At 38.6% G+C, this 26,924-nt stretch overlaps 1 protein-coding gene across 1 annotated transcript in view; it reads right to left on the reverse strand.

Annotated features, from left to right (window-relative positions):
- LOC139732135 (uncharacterized) overlaps positions 1 to 26,924 on the reverse strand; it is a 108,245-nt gene that overhangs the window by 15,127 nt on the left and 66,194 nt on the right. The window contains exons 15-27 of the mRNA XM_071643009.1: positions 26,314 to 26,522; positions 21,686 to 21,840; positions 20,156 to 20,206; positions 17,424 to 17,506; positions 13,001 to 13,081; positions 12,249 to 12,399; positions 11,567 to 11,724; positions 6,568 to 6,652; positions 5,586 to 5,755; positions 4,115 to 4,156; positions 3,284 to 3,412; positions 2,570 to 2,884; positions 1,013 to 1,076 (exon numbers count right to left, since the gene is read on the reverse strand). Of these exons, the coding sequence (XP_071499110.1) occupies positions 1,013 to 1,076; positions 2,570 to 2,884; positions 3,284 to 3,412; positions 4,115 to 4,156; positions 5,586 to 5,755; positions 6,568 to 6,652; positions 11,567 to 11,724; positions 12,249 to 12,399; positions 13,001 to 13,081; positions 17,424 to 17,506; positions 20,156 to 20,206; positions 21,686 to 21,840; positions 26,314 to 26,522 (1,693 nt within the window). The remainder of the gene's footprint in view (positions 1 to 1,012; positions 1,077 to 2,569; positions 2,885 to 3,283; positions 3,413 to 4,114; positions 4,157 to 5,585; positions 5,756 to 6,567; positions 6,653 to 11,566; positions 11,725 to 12,248; positions 12,400 to 13,000; positions 13,082 to 17,423; positions 17,507 to 20,155; positions 20,207 to 21,685; positions 21,841 to 26,313; positions 26,523 to 26,924) is intronic.

Consider the following 26,924-nt stretch of genomic DNA (forward strand, 5'->3'; position numbering starts at 1 on the left):
ATATCACTCCCAATATAGATAAAAAATATTGGACAAAGGAGGATGGATGTAAAATAAATTAATGTGAAAAGGTCGGACCAAGAGTAGATGTCTTGGTGTTACAGCTTCAAAGAGGGGCCAATTTGGGTCACTGTCAGACTGTATGCTGTAAAAGTGGAAATTTTCGCGCAACCAGGAGCTAGCGCGAAAATAAAAGCACACAAATATTTTTGCGTGCCATATGTTCCAGTAGCTGATGTCTTGATTCTGCGTAATTAAAAACACGAAACTGTTCTTACCTGGCAAAGCGCGAAAAAATTAGTTGTGCGAAAATATCCAATTTTACAGTATATGATTACCCAGCTCAAAACCCACGTAAAGTCACATATGCCATTTGGGTTGACTGACTCAAATTTTGTAAGTATGTCTTAACTCAGGAGTAAACCTTTTCTCTCCCTACTGTCAAGATTTGGTGGCTTAAAACAAAACTGAAATTGAGATATAAGCAGTGTTTGTGGACCACAAAGATTTTTTGGACAGACGCTGCTTCACTTAGAAACAGATTATATTTTCATTGATATATTGTGTACTTCTGCACAGCACGCATGAGTGACCCTAATCTTTAAATCCTCTTTTCTCCCTTTTCTCTGAAACTGTTCCTTGTAACTCTCTTATTTCGATCACTTTTTGGAAAGGTTTGGATGCTTCAATTTCAACAAGTTATATATAATTTTTAAGGCTTACAGCTTACTCTTTTAAACTACACCTATGTAGAAAGGTGGAAATTCATTTTGGTCTACTTTTGGTGGGTTTCGAGCTGGGCGGTATGATGATGATAACAGTGATGCAGCTGCCCATGGTGCATATGATTGTAATATATTCCAATTTATCTATGATATTTGTTTTTTGTTTTGTTTTCTTACTTGCACAATTAAATTCAGTGTAGATATATGTACTGTTGCAAAGCTTCGCCCATCCCCTCATTACTGATCTGCATAAAATAATACTCATTCACTCCTTCCCAGACACTCACCGAGCCCTTTGTCATTCCCATCACTGACTGCCTCAGCGAGGGGGTCATCGCTTGTATCGTTGACCTATCAGACAGCCAGCAACAAACAAAAAGACATGAGAAAACGTGAGAATGAGTGCTAACCTACAACACACATCAAAGTATGTTACAAACGTCAAGATGAAACAAATTTTCAAAAGCATTTCTCAATCAGTAATGGTATGCAGTATGATAATGAGAGTAAGGGGATTACACATCATATCCACATAAATAGAATAACACTACTACAGTCCAAATATGTATCATGTAAAACATTGTGGACTATAATATACCTCATTATACCATGAAGTACTTTTTAAAGCCACATACTTGCAAAACATCCTAGGATTCCTATTCAGCTTTATAACAAATTATAATGGATCATAAAACACATCATATAACATGCTATAAAAGATGCTCTAAGTGCCATTTGCAAGATTTTATAAGATAACACAATATTACATCACACTATTCCATACATAACATGTTATGCTACACTGCACTAAACGTTAATATATCTTAATCTTATTAATTCAGTATCTTGCCACACCAAAAAACAGCAAGAACTAATCATTCTTTTACATAGTGCGCTACAGATAGGGGGTAGGAACCACAAATCGTGGGCACACCATACCCTTCCACTCCATCCATTACAACATGCTACAGCAAACTCTACTAAATAAAACCAAGTCTATACCAAAAAGAACTGTACCATTGATACCAAATTGCACTAACCAATTATACACAAAACTAATCAAAACTCACAAACAGCAGACACTGTAACAATATCATTTCAATCCCACATCATACTTAAAACTTTACCACACCAGGACATATCAAACTATACACTTCTGATTAGTATTAAATTCACTCTAATAATTAATATATCTATTTGTTTTTTCATTGCATAGTGTTTTCTAACATTCTCTTTCTTTTCACAGAGAAAAGAAATCTATTACAGCAGATTTCCAGAGGCTTGTGATTTCGTAAGCAAGCAGGTTAATAGTACGGCAATGCATCATAGAAAACAAGTTATTTATGTAAAAGCAACCTGAAAGAAGGATAAGGCTCTATATGTAGACTTATTTCTACATTTGTACTTTAGTCTGACTCAAGGTAAAACTTAATTGCAAACAAATGTAAGCCCCCACCTTCAGCAACCATTCAAGTTCCTGATTACAATGTACTGTGATCAGGAACTTGAATGGTTGCCTGGCAGCCCTGTCAGATGCATCCCATGTAAAGTATTTTTGTGTTCTTGTAATGATTTATCATTTTCAGTTTTGTAATTGATTTTGTAATGCATGCCTTCTGTCAAATAAAATAATAATAGCAATAATAATAATAATAATGATAATAATGATAATGATGATGACGATGATGACGATGACGATGATGATGACGACGATGACAATGATGATGATAATGATAATTACAATAAAGGCTCACTTGTTCCTAGGAATTGGAGTTACTGTGAATAAAGCAGTCCCCAGACATGCACAGAGTGCTATAAACGTTGGAGATACAATGTATACCAACCTGTCCACTGCCTTCTCCTGCATCACTCGTCTCCTTGGCATCCCGCCTCTGACTCGCCACCTTCCGATCCCCCGAGAAGATGGGCTGCTTCTTCTTCTTCTCCCTCTTGCCGTTGGGCTTCCTCCCTCCCGCCTGCTCCTCCCCGCCCTGGAAAGCACCCCTCAGCTTGGGCGGAGGAACCCCCAGTTGGACGGTCGACACACCCACTTTAGCTCCCTGCTGCGTTTTGTCCTTGGCTGGCTTCCCCTCCCTGCTGGACACCAGATCCTTTGGCTCCATCCTCTTGGACTTGGTGCTGTCCGCAGCCTTGGACTTCTGCAGGCACAAAAATCAAATTGTGTAAGTAACCCTTTGCTGGGCAATCTAGGATGACTTCTGACTTTGGTGGTGTTGGATTCTTCTCCTACACACAACCTATGAAATAATCATCATACACCAGGTACACTGGACACCCAGTTTAGATATTCAACCAGTCGAGAACTTTTCGTGTGCGTGACATTTTTGTGAAATTTGTGAGCCAAGGTTTGTGGAATGTAAAAACGCAGCGTCTACGTCTACACAATGTATCTAATGCCAGTGGCAATTTGCAAAAAGTCTCACGTCGCAAAAAATGATTGTCAGCTCCATCTTGCAAGTTTCATGCTGTGAATGTCTCTGCTTTATACAGTAGATGTGAACTTTGAAAGCAATTCGCCATTATGACTGGGAACGTACCGAAGCAGTGGTTATGGACACATTCTCTCCACCTTCTATTGGCTGACCGCTTCCTAGTTCCTCCTGTCCCGATCTCTGCCCGACACGAAGTCTGTTGGCCTTCTTCTCTTTCTTCTTCAATGGCGCTCTCTGCTTGGGATATGTCAGACAATAATTGAAATAATGACCGACATGGCATGCACAAGTTACCCTCCCCTCTCTGTATGACATATTAAAAGGTACTTGTACATAGATATGTAATGTGTGTGCAACTGTGACTGCCCCTATCTAAATTCATATGCTTCTCTTTCTTTTCAGCCTCTGTCTACCTACTAGGGTTCAATCTCTCAAGAGAAGGAGATGAATTTCTATTTGAATCAAAGAAACAAAAAGGCCCTAATTTGCACGAAAGTGATTTAAGGGCTCAGTCAAAATTGAGGAACTCAAAAAGTTGCATGTTGGGTATAACAGAGAAGTTGAAGCATTACTGACTGCTAAGGTTCGCTTGGTCTTCACACATTACTATCTACTATAGATTGCAACATAACATAATATCTTGCAATAGTATTGTATAATCTGTTTACATCTTTGGTATAAACTCATTGAGGATGGGTCGATTTTGCTACAACACAGTTTTTCCCACAGACCCTTGCCCGAGTATACTCGGGACTTGTCCTCAACGGGTTAAAGAAAAGTTGAAGCAATACTGAGGGCTGAAGTTGGCTTGGTCTTCTCACATTAATAACTTCTACAGATTGTAACATAGCATAATATCTTGCAAGAATACTGCAAAAGTCTGTTTTTAGACATGTCATACACTGTATATTAAAGAGAAGTTGAAGCAATACAGACCGCTGAAGATGGCTTGGACTTCTCAGTTTTCAACTCCAGAACCTGAAAAAATAATGAGACAAGTGAATGTAAGGCAAGCTGCAGTCTTCAGCAGTAAAAGTACAAGTACGTACAGTACATTGGCAAGGTGGGAACAGTTACAGAACAATCATTTACTCATGTGTAGCTTCATTCTCTCGTGGTCACTACATGATGCCCAGACTGTTATGCACAGTAGTCCTACCAACCAAAACATGCACAATCAAACTCTGCATGTGCAGTTGTGATAAGCTCGGATCATTGTTCTGGTCCAAGGACCACAGTTACAAACTGTAAACATCAACATTTGTTATTGATTATTTATTTAGTTATTTTTTTGCTGTTGCACTGAGCAGCTCAAAAACATATTTACAGGTTCTTGAATTTGTGCGGCGCAATTGTCAACCCACTCGAAATGTGCAGAGAAAATTGTGAATATATTTTCAGGGTTTTAGATTTTGCGCAAGCCAAAAGTAGCGCGCAATATCCCATCTCTACGTCATATACACCTTTACTACTTATTGTTTAGTGTATCCCATGAGTTGGTTTCTGTACCCAGCAAGTTTAACAGAATCAGCCACTCTCCTGCTTGTATTGTATTGTATTGTATTGTATTGTATTGTATTGTATTGTATTGTATTGTATTGTATTGTATTGTATTGTATTGTATTGTATTCTATTCTATTGTATTGTATTGTTCCCTGTGTCTGACACTGGTTACAAACTACTTTAATATATATCTCTCTGTCCTCCCTCTGGTATGTAAAACACCCATAATTCACCTTCCATGGTCTGTGGTGACATTTTCCATGACATTTAAAATTTCTATACCTGTAATTATGTGACCTTTCAAGATTTCAAAAACTTTCTTCTCTCCTACACAGAAGCAGCGCTATCCTCATAGTTCCTCATGCAAGGACTATGGCTGCCTCATGGCGTAAGAGTGTGTCCGCACACACTCTGGTGCATCGTGGAACAGCACATTCTGGCACTGAAGAGCATTTCGTTGTTGTATCTTGTCTGAACACAGTCCAAACTTCTTGAGCATTTATAGATGGGATTCATATTCTCTTATTCTGATGCAGTTGTTTACATCTCTCTTTGTCATTCTGTCATCACTTGACAATGAGATGGCCCTGCGTGGGACGATCCAATGACAAGACGTCAGAGCACAGCATCTCGGCAAGGCACCCGATGAGAGTCTGCAGTCGCGGTGGTAAAATGCCAATTATTATGCAAGAATGACTCTCTGACAGCTGGCCAGACACACACGATGCATGCACTCCTTAATTCAAGGCCCAAATGCAAAGGCGATGCCATTCTTGTGACCACGGGTCCTATTATCATCCAACATTACATACGTATGCTTACTTTAAAAGAACACATCAAAGAATGATTTTTCTCTTGGAGTAAGAGGAAAATCTCAGAACTATTAATATTTTGCCCTCTCTACGAATACCTGTTGTGGGAGTGGGCTTGCCCTGCCCTTTGCGGAGGACCCAGCCTCCCTCCGCATGCTGAGCAGGGCCTTGGAGTCGATCTTCATGGTCGACAGGCCGTAGCGAGGCACCTCCTCCTCCCTGGCCGAGGGCTTGGGTTCTGGGGTGCTCACAGCAGGCTTTTCTTCTTCTGGGAATTCTGATGAGGTGCCGTTCATTGGCAGTTTTGAAAAGGAAAGGGAAAAACTCCTGTAAGCAATGACTTGCCTCCCTCTCATGCTCCTCTTGTTTGGACATAATTACATTGTGACATCTCAATTCCTTTCATCTATAACTTTGTTACATTGGTGTTAGCTGCCCTATTTCATACACTATTTGCATTTCCCCTCCTCTTTAGATAGTTCTGCAAAGAACCTATTGTACCAACATGTATCTCAGAAACACCCGAGGAGGTGTGTACATCTGATGATGTCTGATGAGTGAACAGACTCCAAAGCTTTCACATTTTACCGGACATAGACGTACACGTATCACTTGTTGAATCTGCTTAGAAATACTAGTCTCTCCAAGACAAACGGTTGAATCTAGCCATACATCCCAGACAAGATGAATGAAGAAGATAATCAGAGAAAAACCTTTATAGTTTTATATATATCATGTTTACTGTACGAGCTGAAATTTTTGCGGTGGTTTTATTTCCGCAAATTTCGCGAATCACATTTGAACTACGAAAATAACAACACGTGAAAATAACAATGCGCGAATTACTAAGTTCAGTTAGACCCTTGCAACGGTGAAATTAACAACACGCGATAATGTCCTCCAAGTTGCAATTCGCGAAAATACCTGTACGCGAAAATTTCAGCTTGTACAGCACTTCTTTTCAATGAGTGCACCATGGAATCTACCCCACAATGTTGTACAAATGACAGCATCTGCCCTTATATCTGGATAATATGCTCCCCCTGTGAATGGAGGAGAAAGAGGAGAGAGTACCTTCAATGGCAGGGAACAAAGGTTCAGGTTCTTCCTCGGCTAGTTCTTCCACCTCTTCTTCCTCCGTTTCTGTCTCACTTCCTAGCTGAAAGATTCAAATTGAAAGCCCACAATTTTGAAACAAACTCAATATAGGTGTCTCACGTTGACCACTTCGAGACAATTGTCACCGATATGCGCTATAAAAGGCAAATGATCAAACATCCATACTGAACATAGATCTACTTGAATTAACTTTCACACCACTATTGATGACATCAATACATCAACTTCAATGATCATACTGATGCCATATTGAACGAATCAAGTGGAGTACCAAATAATTTGCCCCACTTGACGCACAGACATTGAACATAGAGCATCAACAGAATAAAACACAGTTTGCACATTGCTACAAACTTCTGCACAGGGTTTCTTCAATTGCATATATGTACATCTGAACGTAATTGCTTCCCCTAATTACTCCGAAAGCAGATGATCAGTTGGCCAGAGACGGGAATAATCAAGCTGGTGGTTTAATGTGGGCATACACACAATGTTCTCCCTAGCCTGGGGGGGGGGGGGGGGGGGGGGGGGGGGAGAGCACATACACGTAGGTATGGCCCGTACTATTAAATCAATATGCCAATGCTGTACAGCTACAGTGTAGCTTAATAACAATTTCCCTTGACCACAGGGATATTGGTGTCTCTTCATTTCGTCAAAAAAAAACATCTTGACATAGTGACTCTGAACACAGTCACAAGGTTCAGATAAATCTCAACCTGGAAACACTCTCCCCTGAAGAACCCATGTGCCATTCCATGCACATAATGTAAAAGACAAGTAGTTGTATTTGTAGTATCTGTTGAACTTGTTACCTTACATGTACTTTCACTTTTTTTTTTTTTTTTTTTTTTTGGTGACAAGGAGTCAGGGGGTCGGAATACTGTATACGCTATATATTTTGCGGGGGTTTTATTTTCGCGAATTTCGCGAGTCGGGAGCTATTCGCGAAATTAACAACACGCGAAAATATTACCTTCCAAAATGAATACCTTGCCTTGATGATACGAACATTTCAGTACTAGTATACCATGTCAGGCTTACCGAACAGACCAAACTGGCTAAGCTTGTTTACGCACGTCCACGTCTACTTACAAATACTGTAGAGAGCCAATCCATTATCGCAAGGGGACCACTCGTCAGAAATCTAGCGCGATGGACTTAACCACTTCAAAAATGTTGAATTCTAACTTACTAGTTTGCAGAGTTTGGCAAGTCTTTTTCATGCAGTGTATAACTAGTATCATTCTTATTTGCTAGTAAGTTGAAAATTCACACTTTCTTTGCCACTTCATATTTTCTCTGGTCCCCCAATCGCGAATTTAACCACTCGCGAAAATGTGTGACAGCGGCAATTCGCGAAAATTTATGTACGCGAAAATTATAGCGTATACAGTATACAATTTTTCCTCCCCCATTCTGATCAACTTGGATGCAGCTGAGAAAACCAGAAGTATCACAAAAGGTGATTAATACCCCAGCTCCCGCAGCCCAGATTCCTATGAAAAAGAATTGAACCTGGGTTTGATAAAAGGTTATGTGTGTGTGTGTTGTGTGTCTGTGTGTATGTGTGTAGTACCTTGTGAGTACCTTGCGAGTTTGACTGCTTCACAATTGTGGAAGTAGTTCACTCCACAAGATTTGAAGAAAATATGCAGTTACCATGGCAACTTGTCAGGTACAAACACAAAGAGCATCTTGCAAAACTACACCTATAGATCATCATAGGCCCTGCATACTGAATTTGAAATAAATTGCTTAAATACTGTGGAAGTAGTTCACTCCACAGGGTTTTGGGAAAATTGTGGTTACCATGGCAATGCTTTCTCTGACAAAAAAAAACAAAAAAACAAAAAAACATGTCTTGCACATCTACACCTCAATGTCATCATGTAACCCAAGTTTCATCAAAATTGCTTAAAAACTGTAGAAAGAGTTCGCGATGCAAGATTTGGAACGGACCGCCCGACCACACACTAATTCCTATGTACTCCCTTTACATACAGTGTACATGTACAAATTGTACACTTCATGTATGTGGGGTATAATGAACAAGATTGTGATGGGGAGACAAAAGTGCCAACTGACATGCATGCACATTGGGTGGAAATAGTGAGAAAGAAACAATAAATTATATGTCATATAAAAGCGTCCATGGGAGAGCAAAGAATTTCAAGAGCTAAAAAGAGCTCCATTCAAGATTCTAGACATTCTTTAAATCATGCATTGTGTTGTCAACACAATGTGAAAATTTGATGTGAATTTACAAGTCACAAGGTTAAAAACATGATGACGCTTGTTTGTCAAACTCAGTGTCCATGGAAAAGCATGACTCTTCAGAACTTTGTGAAGCTTCATCTGCGATCTTCGACATTCTTGGGATTCTCTGTGTTGTTTTTTTCACCTTATATGTGAAAAGTGGAATACTGCTCGACAACAAGCATAGTCTAGTATTCCAGACTCAGCAATTCACTTTTTTTTTTCTTTTTCTTTTTTTGCAGATGTGCATGAAAATTTTCTCTTCTTAAAAAACATTTCATTTCATCACTTTTAATCTATTTCTACTTTAAATCATCTTGCTGGACAAGATTTTGACTTTGACACATCATCAGCATTATCCTCTTCACCTATTCATCTTAACAATGATACTTTAACGATGATATTCAGACAAAAACAGTAAAATACTATAATGACATATAAATATTCCTAAAACTAACTTTTTGAGGCAACATTGAATGGGGATAGTTTTGGCACTTGAAAAAGTACAATGAACGTGGAAAAAGGAGTAATATCCTTTGTTTGAGGCATAAACAATCCCACAAACATTCACCACACCCCCAAAATGATGAAACAAAGAAAGATTTACAATGATCTTTGTCTGATGTGAGTTTACCTTTGACATTTGCAAGAGTGTGTTATTCAGTCACATACATAGTGTACCCTTGGCTATGCTCTTGATATACATTATGTACAATGTAGCTTCATGAATCCATTTACAGTAACGCATTGATGTTTAATAAAGAATGTCTGAGTGTTATCCGATGGCATCTGCAGACAAAATATTTTGCATGCAGCTGCATCACAGTATAGGACTTCGAACGATGACAATTCAAGCAATCAATATGTTTTCCGTCCTGCAAAATTGTTACTTGATTATTCCCACTAAAGCCATATCCCTCAGAAAAACAACCATGCTGTGCCAAATGGGCAGACATGAAGGAATGAAAAAAAAAAACTTAACTCCCCCAAAAAACTTTTGAAAACAACATGAAAACACGACTGCGTGGCTTCTGAACATGCTGCTAAGGCTGTGTTTATACTTCCCCCTTTTGGGTCAAAATCAGCGTTTTGATACGCATCTAGTTCAAAACACGGTTGCGTCCTTTCTCGCTTTGATATAAACGCCGTTTCAAAACGTCGTTTCAAAACGCACAAATATGTGCGTTTACGATCAGAGTTTCTGGCTAATCACGTTTCATGGGGAAACATAAACGCAAGTTACATCCTATATATACGCGTTTAAATGACATCATCTCCATCGCCTTTCCGTTTCACGTGAAATGCGCTCGCCAGGCCAGCTGACCTTTTGATTATTTGCTGCGAAGATCTGCAGGTGTTCATCTCTCGAGCTCCCTGTTGGTACATTTGTAAATTGTATATTGTATGTACACAGAAACGATATTGCATGAAGAGCTCACTACAGTACAATCCGATTTTATCAGCAATTTGTCAATGAAATAAATACTCATATTTTCTATCACTGTCTACATTCCATGAGCGTGTATTAGTAAAATAATCTAAAGGGTATTAGACATGCTACTGAACGTGAACAATGTACACATTCAGGCTAGAACTTCCGAAAAAGTGCATGCCCCAATTTGACCTGCCTCTGCTGAGGTCAATGAAGCAATCGTAAATGCTAGCTCGCTCTTTCCAAGCTCGAAGAAAGTGAGCATAAACAGTGCTCCCGTGAACGGCGTTTTGAATCAGCGTTTCAAAACGCTGATTGTGCCTTCGCAAATTGAGCATAAACACACCCTACGAGTATTGTGGTGGGACTCGGTGGCAGTTATGTATTCCTTTTTCATGTGGCATGCGCTCACATTGGGCCAACATATTTATATACAGCACATGAGAAGCAAAGGCTAGCCATGGTTGTCACTTGTTTGCTCCATGACATAAGTTTCCAGTAAAATACTGCATTATGAAGTGAGTGAAAAACATCAAGCTACAATTTGTATCATATTTGCTTAACTCATCCCATATCACTTTCATCTCAGCTTATTGACAATAAAAAATCATTGGTTCTTGGTTCTGAATGGCTCCAGTACTCTTGGCTTTTCCTTTCCATTTAATAGCACTTCCTCAGCTTTTTAATTAAGCATTATGTACCAAGATGGAGTCAATTCAGGATGGAGTTTATTGTTTACAGGGAATACAAAAAAGAAAGAAAGAAGAAGTAAAAAGTAAAGTTTCACAGCCGAAACATCGCAAATCATTCTCAAGTTTACCTCGCTTTGTGAAACAACAGATTAACATTACTTACTTTTCAGCAAACTTCCAAAATGATGAACATCTTCTGCACTATCAATTTTCTCTTTTCTTATATATTTTTTTCTGCATTACCAGGCACCATTATTAGTTTCACAAAACTTTTGCAGAGATGATCAAAGTTTTATAAGTCTTCCTTTGAAGATGCTTGCTCTCAAATATAATACAGTTGACACATCTTTCCAACTGCTTTGGAGGGCATCATTTGCTGAAAATACACATTAAAGATTACCTCCACTGTACAATACGGCAATATAAAATGCAGGTCTGGACAAAAAGAAATGGCACCACCCACAAGCCAGGATCAGATGGGATAGGAAATGGGACGAGGCCACACCAGCAGACAAAACACAGAAATTTACACACAAAAAAAAACAGAGTGAAGGCAGCTTTGTTCTCTCACCTCGGAGATGGACGCCTCGCTGGGTGTGGACGGGGGTGTTGGGGTCGGGGATGGCCCTGGGGAGTGGCCAAACCGCGGGAACTCAAAGTCAGCCGCCTCCGCTTTGCTGGCATGGGACATCTGGCGTCTGAGAGACTGCCGCCTTCGCAGGGAGTACACTGTGAGCCCCCACACAGCAGTGCAACAGAGTGGGAAAAAACAGGGAGGAGAGGGAAAAGGGATGAGATGAATGGCTTTGAATCCTTATGAACAGTCTCATTAAGTTCTACGGATCAGCGGGTACTTGTTCGGTTGGCAAACGATAACGCATTCATGAACACACTGTCCTACAAACTGACACATGCAGTTTGTTTCATATGCTCCTATTTTTAGAAGTCAAAGTAACATTCTATGCAAACACCAGAATTCAAAGAAAAAAAGAAAATCTGCCACTTGAATAAATACAATGTACAAGCTTACATTTCATGAAGTTTATCAAACTCTTCCCCTTTAAAACCTATTGAAGTTGCATCAGGATTAAGGTTTGGTATTGAAGCAGTATAAAGGAGTGGGAAAATACACTTCTTAGAGGAAGTATACGAGAGTAATATGATGTAAAATAAAAATCATGATTTTCTTGAGTTGGTGTCATAGAAATGGCTTCAAACGAATGTGTGATCTGTACACATGTGTTTGAACTCACATTCCTTGTTCTCGTATATATCTTGTAGGTCAACGACCTCTTTTGACACCAGCATGTCCACAGCAGACAGCTTCCTAGGGGTGGCGGCGGGAGACCTGTAGACCTCGGTGGCTGCAAAAGAAGCCTGGCTCTCTTTTTCCTCGTCCTCATCCTAGATGGGCAGGTTAAATAATGGACTCAACTCATTCATTTTGTCCTTTGAAAGATCAACACTGATTTTTCCCCAACCTTTTTTGCAGGAATAGACACTCATGCTCTACCTTGATGTGTAAGAGCACAAACACATTGGCTTTCATAAACAATAACAACAGAAGTTCATTGGAGAAAATACAGTCAAACACCAGGTAATTGAAAAAAAAAGAAAGAAAAAGAAGTGGAAATAATGTAGGATTCATAATCATCTCACATTGAAATTCACATGGTCATAAGTCAATAGATACAATCGTAGATACCCAACACATGGGAGTTGGAAACTAAATAATTCTGGGGGAAAAACAATACATACCTACTCAACATATACACAACATTTCATTTTCTTAAATAACATTTTAACTGATATGAATTAACTAAATGCATCAAATGACAGACAGACAGACACACACATACACATACACATACGTGTACACACACAGATTTTTGTTTAAATCCATCGTCATCATTGGCATCCATAATGTGCACGGCGTCGTTGGCATTTTGACGATTTTGATCCCACAGTTACTGATGAAGTAGATCTACAGGGTCAGTATAGTTACCTCGTCGGATGACCTATTGGAGCTGGACGCCGATCCGTCTCCGGCCAGGAAGCGCTGGGTCAAGTCAAGGTTGAAGGGAACCTACCGTTGGATGGGGGAAAGACATTCAGGGCAGGAAGTTAGTTTTTACACCCCCAACATTCAGAATTGGGACTAGAAGATGCATGTCTCTGTGGTTGGATGTTGTTTGAAAGATAAAGAGTTAAAGGGTCTGTACAGTTCTAGTTGAGGTAAAGATTTAACTTTTAACGTTTTGCAAGATATTCAGAAACCACTCTATGAGATGTCAAAGAGCATGCAATTCTAAGGGGTCAAAAGTTTATTTGATGAAAATCAGTTTGAATTGGCCGAGATATCCAAAAACAAGGTGAAACAAAGAGATCCTAATATTAAAAAGATGTGGCCTGTCGCCTTTTATCGTTATCACATTTTGGGATATCTCAGTCATTTGAAAACCAATTTTTATTAAATAAACATTGAATCCTTCTTAACATTATATGCTCTTTTATATTTCATAAGAGGTTTCTCATTACCTCACTTAGGGATGTTCAAAGCATGAATCCCCACCTCAACCAGTACTGTACAGTCCCTTTAATGTACTGGTTGTGAGAATTAGACCCACTGACCTCTTCCAAGCACGATCTACATGTACTTTGGCATACCTCGCCCACCAAGTAGATCATAAAATAAGGACAAATGGGAGGAAAATGTGCCAAAAAAGGGAATTTCCATCCATCTCCCACACCAGGTCATTATTAATAGACAGCCATAAAAACACAATCACAACTTCAAGGTTGATAATGCTCTTCCTTCCTGGAAAAAAAGAAAAGAAAGGAAGGACCTTTCCAATGAATTCGGAACAATTGGCAGCTACAATATGCACTTTGTTCTGGGAAACAGAGATCTATCAAATCAAATTTGACTGACCCAATATTCCTCTAATGCACAGTACAAGAAGAAAACAGAACTTCTCATTATCAGCTGTGCTAACCTTTGCAACTATCAGTAACTGGAAGACCATCACATTTTAATTCTAGGGTGATAATCAGTGAAAAAGGCGGTACAGGACGTTAAGATTCAGTGAACAAGCAAAGTACAAGCTTTGATCATAAATATTTGACAAAAATTCTCATCATCTGATGACACATCACTGATGTAAAACTAGAGAAGCACTCTGACAGCGCAGACCTCCGCCAAGCATGCAGCTCATTTCCATCACTGATCTTGTTCTTCCATATATATCAGTAATTTCCACCCATACGTACTATAGCATGCTGAAAGTGTTTATAATACTAGTAGTGTGCTGAAAGTCGCCCGATTTCCCAATATAGAAGCCTTTGTTATGTCATAAACCCTCAGCTGCACAGCGCGCCTCACCCCAGCAGAAACTAGAGCACGCACTTTAGTGCGCGCATGCAAACCTCAAATACGCGCAGCCTGAACTCCCAAGTTCACTGACCCTCCCTGCCAAAACATCAAAAATCCTTCATAAATTCCCCCAGAATTCTCGGATCACTACCAAAAGTTAATCGTTTGGTACTTGTGTCATTCTCAACCTTTCATGCAAGTTTCATCCCAATCCGTTGACTACTTTTTGAGTTATTTTGCACACGGACAAACTAACTATACTAATGAACGAACGAACACACAAACCAACGGTAATGAAAACATAACCTCCTCCCTTGGCGGAGGTACTGTAACAAAAGGTTGAACTGTATACTGAAAGACAGTACAACAAACATGCTTTCATACTAACATTACTAACCCAAACATTTCATACAAACACACACACAAATACAAAATCCACAAGAGATGGTTTGTACAGCACACCCATGCCTTGGTTAAGATCAAGAATGATATTTTATTGGCAATGGATAATAAAAAGGTAACATTTTTGGTATTGCTCGATCTACAAGTGTAAGTGCTGCATTTGACACTATCGATCATGGGATATCAGTGAATATATTCCATTCATCTTTTGGCATGAGTGAGTCTGTCCTTGCACGGATTGAGTCTTATCTTTCTAACAGACAGCAAAAGATTATGATAGAGGATGTAATGTCAAACAATTTTGATGTTCCATACAGGGTGCCTCAGGGGCCACGCCTTGGGCCCCTTCTTTTTACACTTATACACGTAATCTGATCAAGGGTATTCAATGTTGTTTCCCAAATGTTTCTTGTCATTGTTATGCTGACGATACACATTTCCTTCAGTCCTGATGGTGAACACACTGATAGTATTTCAAACTTAGAATCCAGTATATGTTATGTCCGTTCTTGGATGTCCAAACTAAGTTAATGCTTAATGATGGGAAGACTGAGTTTCTTGTTGTTAGGACACCAAGACAAGTAGCAAAGCTGGATATTAGTAAGATATCAGTTGGAGATTTGGAAGTTAAACCATCGAGCTCTGTGAAAAACCTGGGTGTATGGCTTGATTCTCATTTAAACATGGAGAAACATAATATCAACCACATGCAAGTCTGCTTTTTATATGCTGCATAACTTGCGTCACATTCGTAGATATTTGAGCCAGGAAGATGCTGAAACTCTTGTTCACACATTCATTAGCAGTAGGCTTGATTATTGTAATGGGTTATTGTTTGGTTTACCAGATTCACAGATAACCAAGCTTCAGCATGTGCAGAATGCATGTGCGAGATTTGTGTCCAGTTCGTCAAAATTTTCACATATTACACCTGTTTTGATGAAGTTACATTGGTTGCCAGTAAGGCAAAGAATTGTATTTTAAATTTTGATACTTGTTTATAAAGTACTTTATGGTCAAGCACCTGGTTCTTTATCAGAATTGATATCAATGACATCACACTCATATTCTCATAATTTACGAAGTACACAGGATAAGTTGCTTCTAAAGCAATCTCACTTAAAAACGAAAGTAACTTTGGGGGATTGTGCCTTCAGCTGTGCTGCTCCAAAACTTTGGAATAAATTACCTGAGAAATGAGGAAGGCATCATCACTTGTTGTCTTCTAATCTTTATTGAAGACTTATCTTTTTTCAGAAGCCTTTGATTAAATTGTTATCTATTTTTTGTGTGTCTAATCAGTGACAATGTCAGGAGCTCTGTTACATCACAGCGCAGTAGAGTATATTTACATAGTAGCCGCGCTATACAAATTTATCTAATTATTATGCTCGTATGGACGGGCAGCTATTTCAATAATATCCTTGTACACAAATTGATGGGAAAATCAGCAAAATTTATCTCATAATCTCACATAACTTGACTGTTTCAGGAAAAAAAATCAGGAATTTTAAAAGTACCCAAATTTGATCCTCATTTTATCAGAAAGTAATAAAACTTAAACTCTATTGCTTGCTTGGTCTTTTTTTTTTTCCTGTTTCTCTTATCAAATTCAGCTGGGAATGTGGAGCAAAGTTCCTATCTAACCTACCAGCTGCATGTGTGTACAGGAGGAGTAGATGCTCCACATTTCATTAGGGACCCACTTGCATGTCATGATCCACGTGTATTGACAATGTTACTTCATGTTTTGCTTGTTTATTCTTGTTTTGGTTTGGGGATCCCGGGATAGTTTCAAGGAACTGCTGAAAGGGATTGCTACTTCAAGGTTCAAGGGGATGTCTTTTTTACTGCTTTGTAGATTATGTGCCAGGACAATATTAGTGGTCCTTTCTCTCCTTTCTCGAAGTTTATGAGTTATGAGTTTCCCCTCCCACTCTCTTTTTCACTTCTGCCACTTGTCAGTTTTCAAAATACCAGTCTTGAATTATCAAAATGCTGCACGCAAGTGGAACTGTTCATAACTTAGTTTTGTTTTTGCAATTCTTCATTCCTCTTTCTACAACAATGCTTCTTAGTGCCAGAAAAACACTTGACTCTCTAAGGCATGAAGGCTTCTCGCCTAATTGCACGGCGCGCTTTCCAATCAATGTCATTTACGTTTAGTCACCAAATTGCTCGTCGCAGAGAAATCTTACATAGCCAGATGAAGCCTTATTGCCGGACAAAACTGCCAGGGCCAGGCTAAATACTGCTGTATACAGCCTCTCACATACAACAAGGTTGAAAGCAAACACATCATTAGAGTTCCCCCTCAATTAGTGCTGATAAGTACGCAATCATGCAAAAATGTTCTGGAGGATTAAAAAAAAAAAAAGACATGTTGTTTAATAGTTGATTGCTCGTAATGTTCATTGAACAAAAGAAATTGACAACAACTGCATTGGCAGACTGGTCTACTCTGTAAAGTTTGCATAAGGAACCTGCTGTTCATCAGACTAGATTGCGGAAAGTTTTGCAAGATGACAGCAAAATGGTAACTGTCTGTCTGTTGGTTTCTCACTCCAATTTCATATGCGTTTGAGAGTCGTGACCACAGGACATGGAGTAGAAAGCTGACAAGGCTAAAAGTGATAATGAATGATAACTTTACCAGATAATTCTCCAAGTCGAGAGGGTCTGGATTGGCTGCTGCCCCTTCATACTTCACGGCAGGGTCCTCGTAAATGTCGGACTCTAGACAAATCAAGCACACACAAGCAAATGCAAAGAATTTCCATGATTAGTGTCATTTCTTAAATCCACATCCTTTCATAATAAGAGTTGATTTAAATGTATGCTGCAACTTTACAATCTTCCTTAACTATTTTGTTGCCTGATGAAAAAGAGAGAGAGAATGTGAAGATAACATCAGTTGTCACACAGTTGGACGCAATGTTACAAGTCATAACTGTTTCCGAACTTCAATCTAACTGCTTTCCAGGAGAAATTAGTGTTTTTATGATCTACAATATCCCTGGTAGTCTTGCTTTATTAGTCCAGCACCTGAGCCCTTTTACATGTACATTATACAGATAATGATTGGCAGGGAAGGGGAATGTTTAAAATGTTCCATCTGAGGGGTTTCATCTTCAAAGTGGAGTTTACGGGTCCTGAGGTAAAGTTTAGAGACTATATTACAGTTCCACATAAGAACATTTTAAACCCCAAGGTTAGACTGTTCTCTTTCATTCCAGATGATAATCAACATCATCTATATTATAAGAGATACTCAAAGCATCCAAGAACTCATACTCTTCATAACATGTCAGAAAAACTCTCTTGAAGGTGAACTAACCAGCTGGTACAGCAATGACGGTAGCAAATGCCTAGCATTCTGCAAATATACTTCTTTTTTTTTTGCTCTTTGAATTATGAAGTTTTGCACATCGAAATGATCAATAGTTTGTGCTGAACATACAGATACTAAAATCCAATTCTATGTTTTTTAAATAATGTAATCATGAGAATTGTGGTAATAGAGCTACAGTAATGAGTGTGTGCATCTCTTGAGCACTGCAAATATGACAAATAGCAATTAGAATTTACAGCAGAAAGTGATCATGATAATCCTGCCATATACACACAAACATCCCACGGTTAACGTCAGAAGGAACAACACAAACAAACAGCGAGAACAAAGAGATGAATGGCAAAAACAGAAATTGGGAGGGGGAGGGGAGGAGGAGTAGGTGGGGAATCAATCATCAGGTCCTAATAACCGCATTGCGTGATGTCAATCCCCTTGTCTTCAATTTCTCGCGTGTCATCATCGAGAGAAAAATGGCATTGAACTAGTAAACGCTAGAAAGACTGTTTCCGGCAAGAAGAAACTTCCCATCCATCCCACTCCCTGCCCAATCCTTCGACAACAGAGGGCAGGAATTATACAATAGGACCTCAATTATCCAGCCACGTCAGGATTGGTGGGTCTCTCTGTATATTTGTTCTGGTTGGATACAAGAGTTATGCTCAATTACAGCACTTTCTAGCATACCATGCTATGGGAATACACAATGTTATAAACAGTTTGCTGATATTATCATTATCTGCACCGTACTGTCATGTTTGATACTTCAAATGATATGGAAATGAAATCAAATATAGACCTAAAGTAAGATATCCCTTCATGTCCCTTGTACAATATATGTATTGTTTGACTGATACTGACCTACAATGAGACTGATCTATATTGTGACTTGTGGAATACTACTGCTGAATGGAACTGTACCACTGCTGTGCACTCAGTGCCAGTGACAAGTGTGGCACTAGCCATTGATATTGTCTCACGAACCGATTTAAAACTTTGGTCTGATCTGCTGGGATGATTAGAAAAAGTCCAATCATGCATTTGCACTTTACTGGTTGAACGTGTGTTTGATTTGAGTGAGATTTGGCACTGAAAATATCTGAAAACATTATAGAAATGTCAGCTAGTCAATGTCCGGATAACAGAGAATCTGGATAATCGAGTGCCAATAATCGAGGTCCTACTGTAATTGTGTAATGTACCTGGGTGCGCATAGTACTGGATGTGTACTACTGCTTGTGAGCAACATACAATGTATAATCAGGCAAATGACGTTTTTGAATCACTACAGTAGTGCAATTATAACAAGCAATCATGAAACCACACAGCTACAACACCAATCCCGCAATTTCTCCAACGCAGTTTGGATCAAAATTAAAACAAAACTAAACTAAACAAACAAACACATAGACAAAAGACAAAACAGGAAAAACGCAAGTTGGATGTGGGAGGGTAGGTGGGTGGGGGATAATCAAATAAGTCGTCCTAATGGGCACATTGCATGCCATCAACAGCAATCTCTATAGTGTATTTTGCCCCGTCTTTTATCTCATATCTTATCATGAGCAATACGTCAGGACGGCCTTTCATCAATGAGTTCGTCAGAGGTTTTCATCGACAAATTTGCTATCAGCCAATCAGACGCAAGGATTTCAGTACCTTTAACAGTTGTCAGTGTAAATCACTGATAAAAAGTTTCATGAAACGGTCCCACAGAACTAACATACCATTATCATTCGAAGACTATTTGCCATAGAAAATCATCCATTCTTTTGATGATGAAGGAAAAGCAAGATTACATCACTGTGTACAACATTCTTTCTTATCATTCCTTTCTCGCAGAAATCCAAATAAGATGTACTACATCTGTGCTGATAAATGTCTAATCCAGTCTCGTTTCATTATGCCAAAAAGCTCAGAAGAGAGAATCAACCAAAAGCCATCTCCTGTTGCATAACTGTATAACCGCCACTGTACCTTGAGATAAAACTTAATGTATAATAGAGCTGGAGAAGATTTAAAAAAAAAAGACTTACCTATTTCAAAGATGTCAGAAGAAGTAGTGTCTCTATTTGACAATGGCAAGACTGCAATGACGAATAAGGAGAAAAAGAGATGGAAACCATGAGAATTTTAAGGAATGCCTCGCTCATAAAATGGAGACTTCCTTCCAAAAGGTACAAAAACAATTCTTCATCGAAGTCGACTCTTTGACAAATAAAAAAATGTATTCATTTCTTTAGTAGCCCCATACAGTAACCACTTCAGAGGAGTGAAATGCTTGAGAGCAAATGGAGAAAAAAACAACAACAACTTTTGTTCCAAAAGATGCTAAGTCAAGCAGATCCAATTAGAAACAAATGCCCATGCTTGACAGCACTTTGATCCCAGAGTAAGGCCAGATTGGATAGCTTTCCTGCCTGCACAGTTTTCCAGATGACCCACACATTACTTGAATACTGGATCTGAAAGATTTCATTTAAATTGAGAGATGGAGGAAGCCTGGGAGAATGTTTTAAGGCAACATATTATCCCAGAAAAAAATACACAGGGTATCAGGAAATAGTCATACACAAAATATTTATGAGGTGAACATCAAAATGCCTTAAATGTCTGTTCCAAAAGGTGCTGAATGTACAAAATTCAAAAGGATATTAATTCTTTAAAAATCCATGTACACACATAGGTTTTTCCAAGGCACATTTTCTTCACTCTGTTATGGGGTATTATGTATTATGGAACATAAAAACCTCTGCATGAAAACACTTAAAGCACAAGAAATAAAATTGCAGGTTCTTCTCCTCAATGAAGTGGATTTAGCACCTCTTGAAATGGAACTCTTCTAATATACCTGGAAGAGTCAAGTGCATGATTTGTTTTTGTTTTTGTTTTTGTTTTTTTTTTTGGGGGGGGGGGGGGGGAGTGGCCGAGAAGAATTATGGAGCATCCTGGCATATATGTCAAATTACCTTGCAATATAGTCTTAATTGGTCCTAGTACACCCACATGGAAATCATAATTGTCATAAATTTTAATATGCAAAAAGACCTAGTAGTGATATTGTAGATCGCAGTATTGTAGTAGTTGTGGTAGTAGCTGCAGTAATAGTACCAGAAGTTGTAGTAGTAACAGCTGTAGTACTACAAGTAAAAGTAGTATTCGCAGCAAAAGAAGTAGTACATGAACTAGTAAAAGTCGTAATAGTAGTTGCAGTAGGAGTAGTAGTAGTAGTGGTAATAGCAGTAGTAGTAGTAGTAGTAGTAGTAGTAGTAGTAGTAGTAATAGTAGTAGAAGTAGTAGTAGTAGTAGCAACAGCAGCAGTAATAGTAGCAGTAGTGAGGTAGTTAGTAGTCATAGTGTGGTAGTGTGGTAGTAGTAGTAGTAGTAGTAGTAGTAGTAGTAGTAGTAGTAGTAGTAGTAGTAGTAGTAGTAGTAGTAGTAGTAATAGTTAGTAGTCATAGTGTGGTAGCAGTAGAAGTAGAAAAATCAAGGTCATTACAGCTGTGAAATGTACCAATCTCATTTTGGGCAAAAAGGGTCTTTGTTCTAAAGATGCTGTTTCCTACCTTTGGTATGATCTATGGCAAAAAGGTGATTGAGGTAGCCAATCAAAAGGTCACCCCGGGTGTTGAGGAACGTTGCCGTGGACAGCCGCTGGCTGAGGGATATCTCTGTCATCAGAGTTTTGCTAGCATCCCACACCTTGATGACCGCATCGGAGCTACTCCAACATTGGGGTAAATAGAAGGCATTCAAGAGAATAGATAAATAGATAGATAGATAGATAAATAGATAGATAAATAGATACGAAGACAGACACACATAGATAGATAGATAGATAGATAGATAGATAGATAGATAGATAGATAGGTAGATAGATAGATGGATAGATAGATAGATAGATAGATAGATAGACAGATAGAGACATAAAATAGACAGATAGAGACATAAAATAGACAGATAGACAGGTAGATAAATACATGTAGATGGATAGATAGATTGATATATAAATATATCTGTAGATAGAAAGGCAGATATAGAGAGAGATAACAGACAGAGAGATACATTGTAGATAGATAGACAGACAGAACAACAGAGATATATAGATATATAAACAAACAGATTGAGATAGAAAGAGACAGATCGATAGATGGATTAGATAGACAAACAGACGTATATTGATAGAAAGATAGAGATAGATTGATAGATAGATAGATAGATAGATAAATAGATAGATAAATAGATACACAGACAGACACACATAGATAGATAGATAGATAGATAGATAGATAGATAGATAGATAGATAGATAGATAGATAGATAGATAGATAGATAAATAGAATATATAGATAGATAGATAGATAGATAGATAGATAAATAGATAGATAAATAGATAGATAAATAGATACACAGACAGACACACATAGATAGATAGATAGATAGATAGATAGATAGCCATAGATAGATGGATAGATAGATAGATAGATAGACAGATAGAGACATAAAATAGACAGATAGACAGGTAGATAAATACATGTAGATGGATAGATAGATTGATATATAAATATATCTGTAGATAGAAAGGCAGATATAGAGAGAGATAACAGACAGAGAGATACATTGTAGATAGATAGACAGACAGAACAACAGAGATATATAGATATATAAACAAACAGATTGAGATAGAAAGAGACAGATCGATAGATGGATTAGATAGACAAACAGACGTATATTGATAGAAAGATAGAGATAGATTGATAGATAGATAGATAGATAGATAGACAGATAGACAGACAGATAGTTGGACTGACAGACAGATAGATAGAGAGATACATAGATATCATAGACAGACAGGTAGATTGATTGATTAAAAGAAGGAAAATGGAAGGAGGCGGGTGACTTCACACTCATCAGAAATACATGTAAATCTGACACCTTGCAATGATGGCTGCAAGATACACAGATACAGCAATACGCAATTCCATCACTTGGTAAATTTTCACCGAAAAATGGAGAAAATAAAAGGTGATACCCATAGAGTCAACACGTCCTCCATCCATGAATATCAACGTTGACAATGCAGGCCTGCCTACTCTATTGTAGTACAGCTAAAATCTCTTTGGTTCATTTTCTCTTTCTTTTCTATCCATTACATACATGTGTACAGCTGTAAGTACATTACCAATGCAAGCCTTCAAGTAGCTGCGCATTCAAGTAATTGGGCCAGAGCACAGTTTCCATGCACCACCAGTGCACACATGCAGTGTATGAAAGACAGCTTGAAATCTTTTAGATACAACTGTACCAAATAAAAAAGTGAGGCATTGCACAGATATGGGTGAAAGGTGAAATTGTAAGAATTTGACCTTGACCATTGACCTTTAACCAGAAAAATGTGCAACTGAAAGTGAAAAGGTACAGCTTCATCCACTCATACATTCATATTGCCAAGTTTCATCTGGATGCTTTTTGTAACAGTTTTTGAGTTATGTTGTAGACAAAATTGATTACGGATGAACAGAAGGATGGATGAATGGACAGAAGGACAACCCAAAAACCTTCCACCTCCAGCAAATCTTTGTGGCAGAGGCATATAAATGCTTGTCGACTTTTGCAAGTCAGTGAGATGAACTCAAAAAAGGTTGGTATCATTAATTTCTGTCATGTTGTGTGTGTGCGCGTATGCCATGAACCGTTTAGCTGAGTTTGATGTAAGCTCTCTGTCAGGAGTGACGTGGTAAACATTGTAATTTATGAGAGTCATGACTCATACAATGGGCTTAACTTTTACATCCTGTTTGCTGGGGGCGGGGGAGGGGAAGGAATACTTGATTTCTGACACAATATTACTCGGAAAGAATCACTGGGATTAGAACTGAAGCCTTACACATCTAATTGCTGTGTAGACATGTTTAAAACTAAGTCATCTAAGATCTTGTTTGTGCTCTACTGTGCGCTTGTGTGTGTGTGTGAGTGTGTGTGATGCTTATATCAAACAAATTAAAGAAAAAATGCAATAAAAAATAGAAATTTCGCCATGGTGACTGGTATATTATATGCTACTGCCATATCCCACTATTCTATCAACGGGCCTACAGCACAAATAGGCTTACCGGGTACTTGTATTGGAGACATGCGATGATGATTTCATGTGATTGGTAAATAACAACTTTCTGGTAATTAATACACCCATTCTCATGACAAATCTGAGCCACACGCAAAACTAGTAAAACTTGACATTTTCACTTGCCACTTGACCCCTGTGGCCAAACTTTCTTTACATGTATTACTGTGCAGTATTGAAAAAAAAAATGCAGGTAAATACCAAAAGTGATGTCTAATTATACAGTAGGTGTATACATTCAGTAGGCCTATATTCACTATACATTTCAGGGGGTATGGAGAAATCAGTGCAATTTCAGCAATTTCAGCTTTCTAACTTGACATTTGACCTCATGTTCCAAAATTCCTAAGAAAATCAATGTCAGACATAACAAGTATATACATGTATCTGTACTAAGTCAATAATGAAGGTACTTCGATCCATTTCTTTGAGATATGGCAAAAAAAAATTTAAGCACTTTCATGTGACCTTTGACCTCTGCTCTTATGGCTGAAAACTTTCCTCAGAGAGTCCTACTCTGGCAATGCATGTACCACACCAAGATTCATGAAAATGTATTCAGGCATTACAGGCATTTAGGGGAAAACAGTGAATTTTTCACCTTTGACCTTGACCTATGACCTCGAGCATGTGTGCCCCCAAGTTGATAGGCACAACTTTGTCAACTCATACATACACTTGTACAATTACAGAGTCTTCTTTGGATTATTCACATGGTTCTTAGGTCATACCATTCACAAAATTGATTGCAGACAAATGATTAGACTAACGGAAAGACAGACAGACGGACAACCCCCCAAAAAAAACATAATGGCCTGAATTCACGAAGGTGGTACAAATGAAACCATGGTTAAAAACCATGAACAAAAACCATGGAGCACCAAGTGTCGCATGGAATATTTCGTTACGAAATCAGTCATTTCGTCAATGAAATGATTACTTTGTAACGAAATGACAACATTTTGTAACTAAATTTGACTTGATTTGATTTGATTTATTGGTTTCTGTATCATCATTGTACATATACACATTCATGTACAAACATAAATATGATAATATATATAAGTATTTTCTTGTTCATTGCCTGTGTACAATGTACAGCAAAAGTACAACAAAACATACTACAATGAATAATACAGAGGGGCTACAGCATAAGCGTAGCTTGAACATTTCGTCCACGAAATGATAATTTCGTTACTGAAACGGTCATTTTGTTGACGAAATGACCAATTTCGTAACGAAATGTGACCCGCTACAACAAAAGGATCTGAAAGTCGGGGGAGGACAATTTTCTGAAAATGGCATGACATTTTTCCCTTAATCTTCTACTTTAAATCCATATATAGCACAACTAATAAAAATACTCGGTTGCGGGGATATCGATGATTTTCTTAGCGCATGTCAAGTGGTTGAGGCGATCAGAGTTTCGAGAAAAACGCCTTCAAAGTTTTCCTTCCGACGCTATCAGTTTTCATCGCTTGACTATAGAAGGCATGTTCCTAGCGACCTCCACGATGTTCATTCAAGCTTAGCGCCAGCGGTCTACGCATGACCAATCAGTAATCAGGATGCCACGCACTGACCAATAAGATCACTCCCTAGTTGCTAAGGGCGGAGTTTAGCTGCGACGCTAAATCCAAATCTTCGGACACGTTTCTCTTACGCTGAAAGTCAGAAAATCATGGCCCAGAAAAACTCTGATTTTTTGCCTTTCTTTTGATCATTTAGCTTCGAAATTTCGGCAGATGATAGACAAAACATTAGACAACAAAATCATGCCAAAAATAGAAATCCGGTTGTTTTGACCAATTTTGATGATGCGACTTCAAACTCGATTTTCTCGGCTCAGCCGTCAGCGACTTTAGGATCCTTTTGTTGCAGCGGGTCACAAATATTCCGTTTAACACTTGGCATTCCATGGTTTTTGTACCACCATCGGGAATTCGCGCCCATGCATCCAGTGATACTTTGTGCCAGAGTCATAAAATGTGTGTCTGTGCTGCAAGGAGACATGTGTGCCTCAATCACCCATATAAAGCATCAGCAGTACAAGCATGCCCTGGACGCACCTGCATGAGATGAAGATGCTGCGGGATGCACACGCTGCCATGCCAACGATGGGCCCATTGTGTTCCAGGGTTCTCCGCCCAGATTCCTCCGTCACGCTACCCGCAGACAGCCCCGTGTGGCGGAGTCCAGCGTGCACGTCATAGGCCATCGGTGCCAGGTCGTGCACCACAACAGACCCATCATAATGACCAGTATAAAATTTATCATCCTGTAAAGAAAAGCAACAGAGGCTACACAACTTGTGTGTTTCATTTCAACTAAACTAGTACCTTAATTTGTATGTCTGAAACTTCAGAAAAGATTTGTTCAATGTCCTTTTGCATACTGCAAAACACGATGGCCTTTTTTGCGTCATGACATTTTTGTGAGTTGCTTCTAATATTCATTTCCATGTAATGTAGACAAGAACTTTATGATGTATTTTAATTTTGCAAATCTTGGATCTTGCATAATTCACAAAATTAAAATGCACAAGAACATTTCTCGTTTTAGAGTAGCGTTTGGTGAGAAGTATTTGAGAACACTTTGCTCCTAAATACACACACACACACATATACATGGTATCTGTAAATAGATACACGTAGAGTGCATCCATCATATAGACATAAGG

Source organism: Diadema antillarum, unplaced genomic scaffold (assembly GCF_040938485.1).
Source record: "Diadema antillarum isolate AM-2024a unplaced genomic scaffold, OU_Dant_1.0 seq00000400_RagTag, whole genome shotgun sequence".
Taxonomy (NCBI): Eukaryota; Metazoa; Echinodermata; class Echinoidea; order Diadematoida; family Diadematidae; genus Diadema; species Diadema antillarum.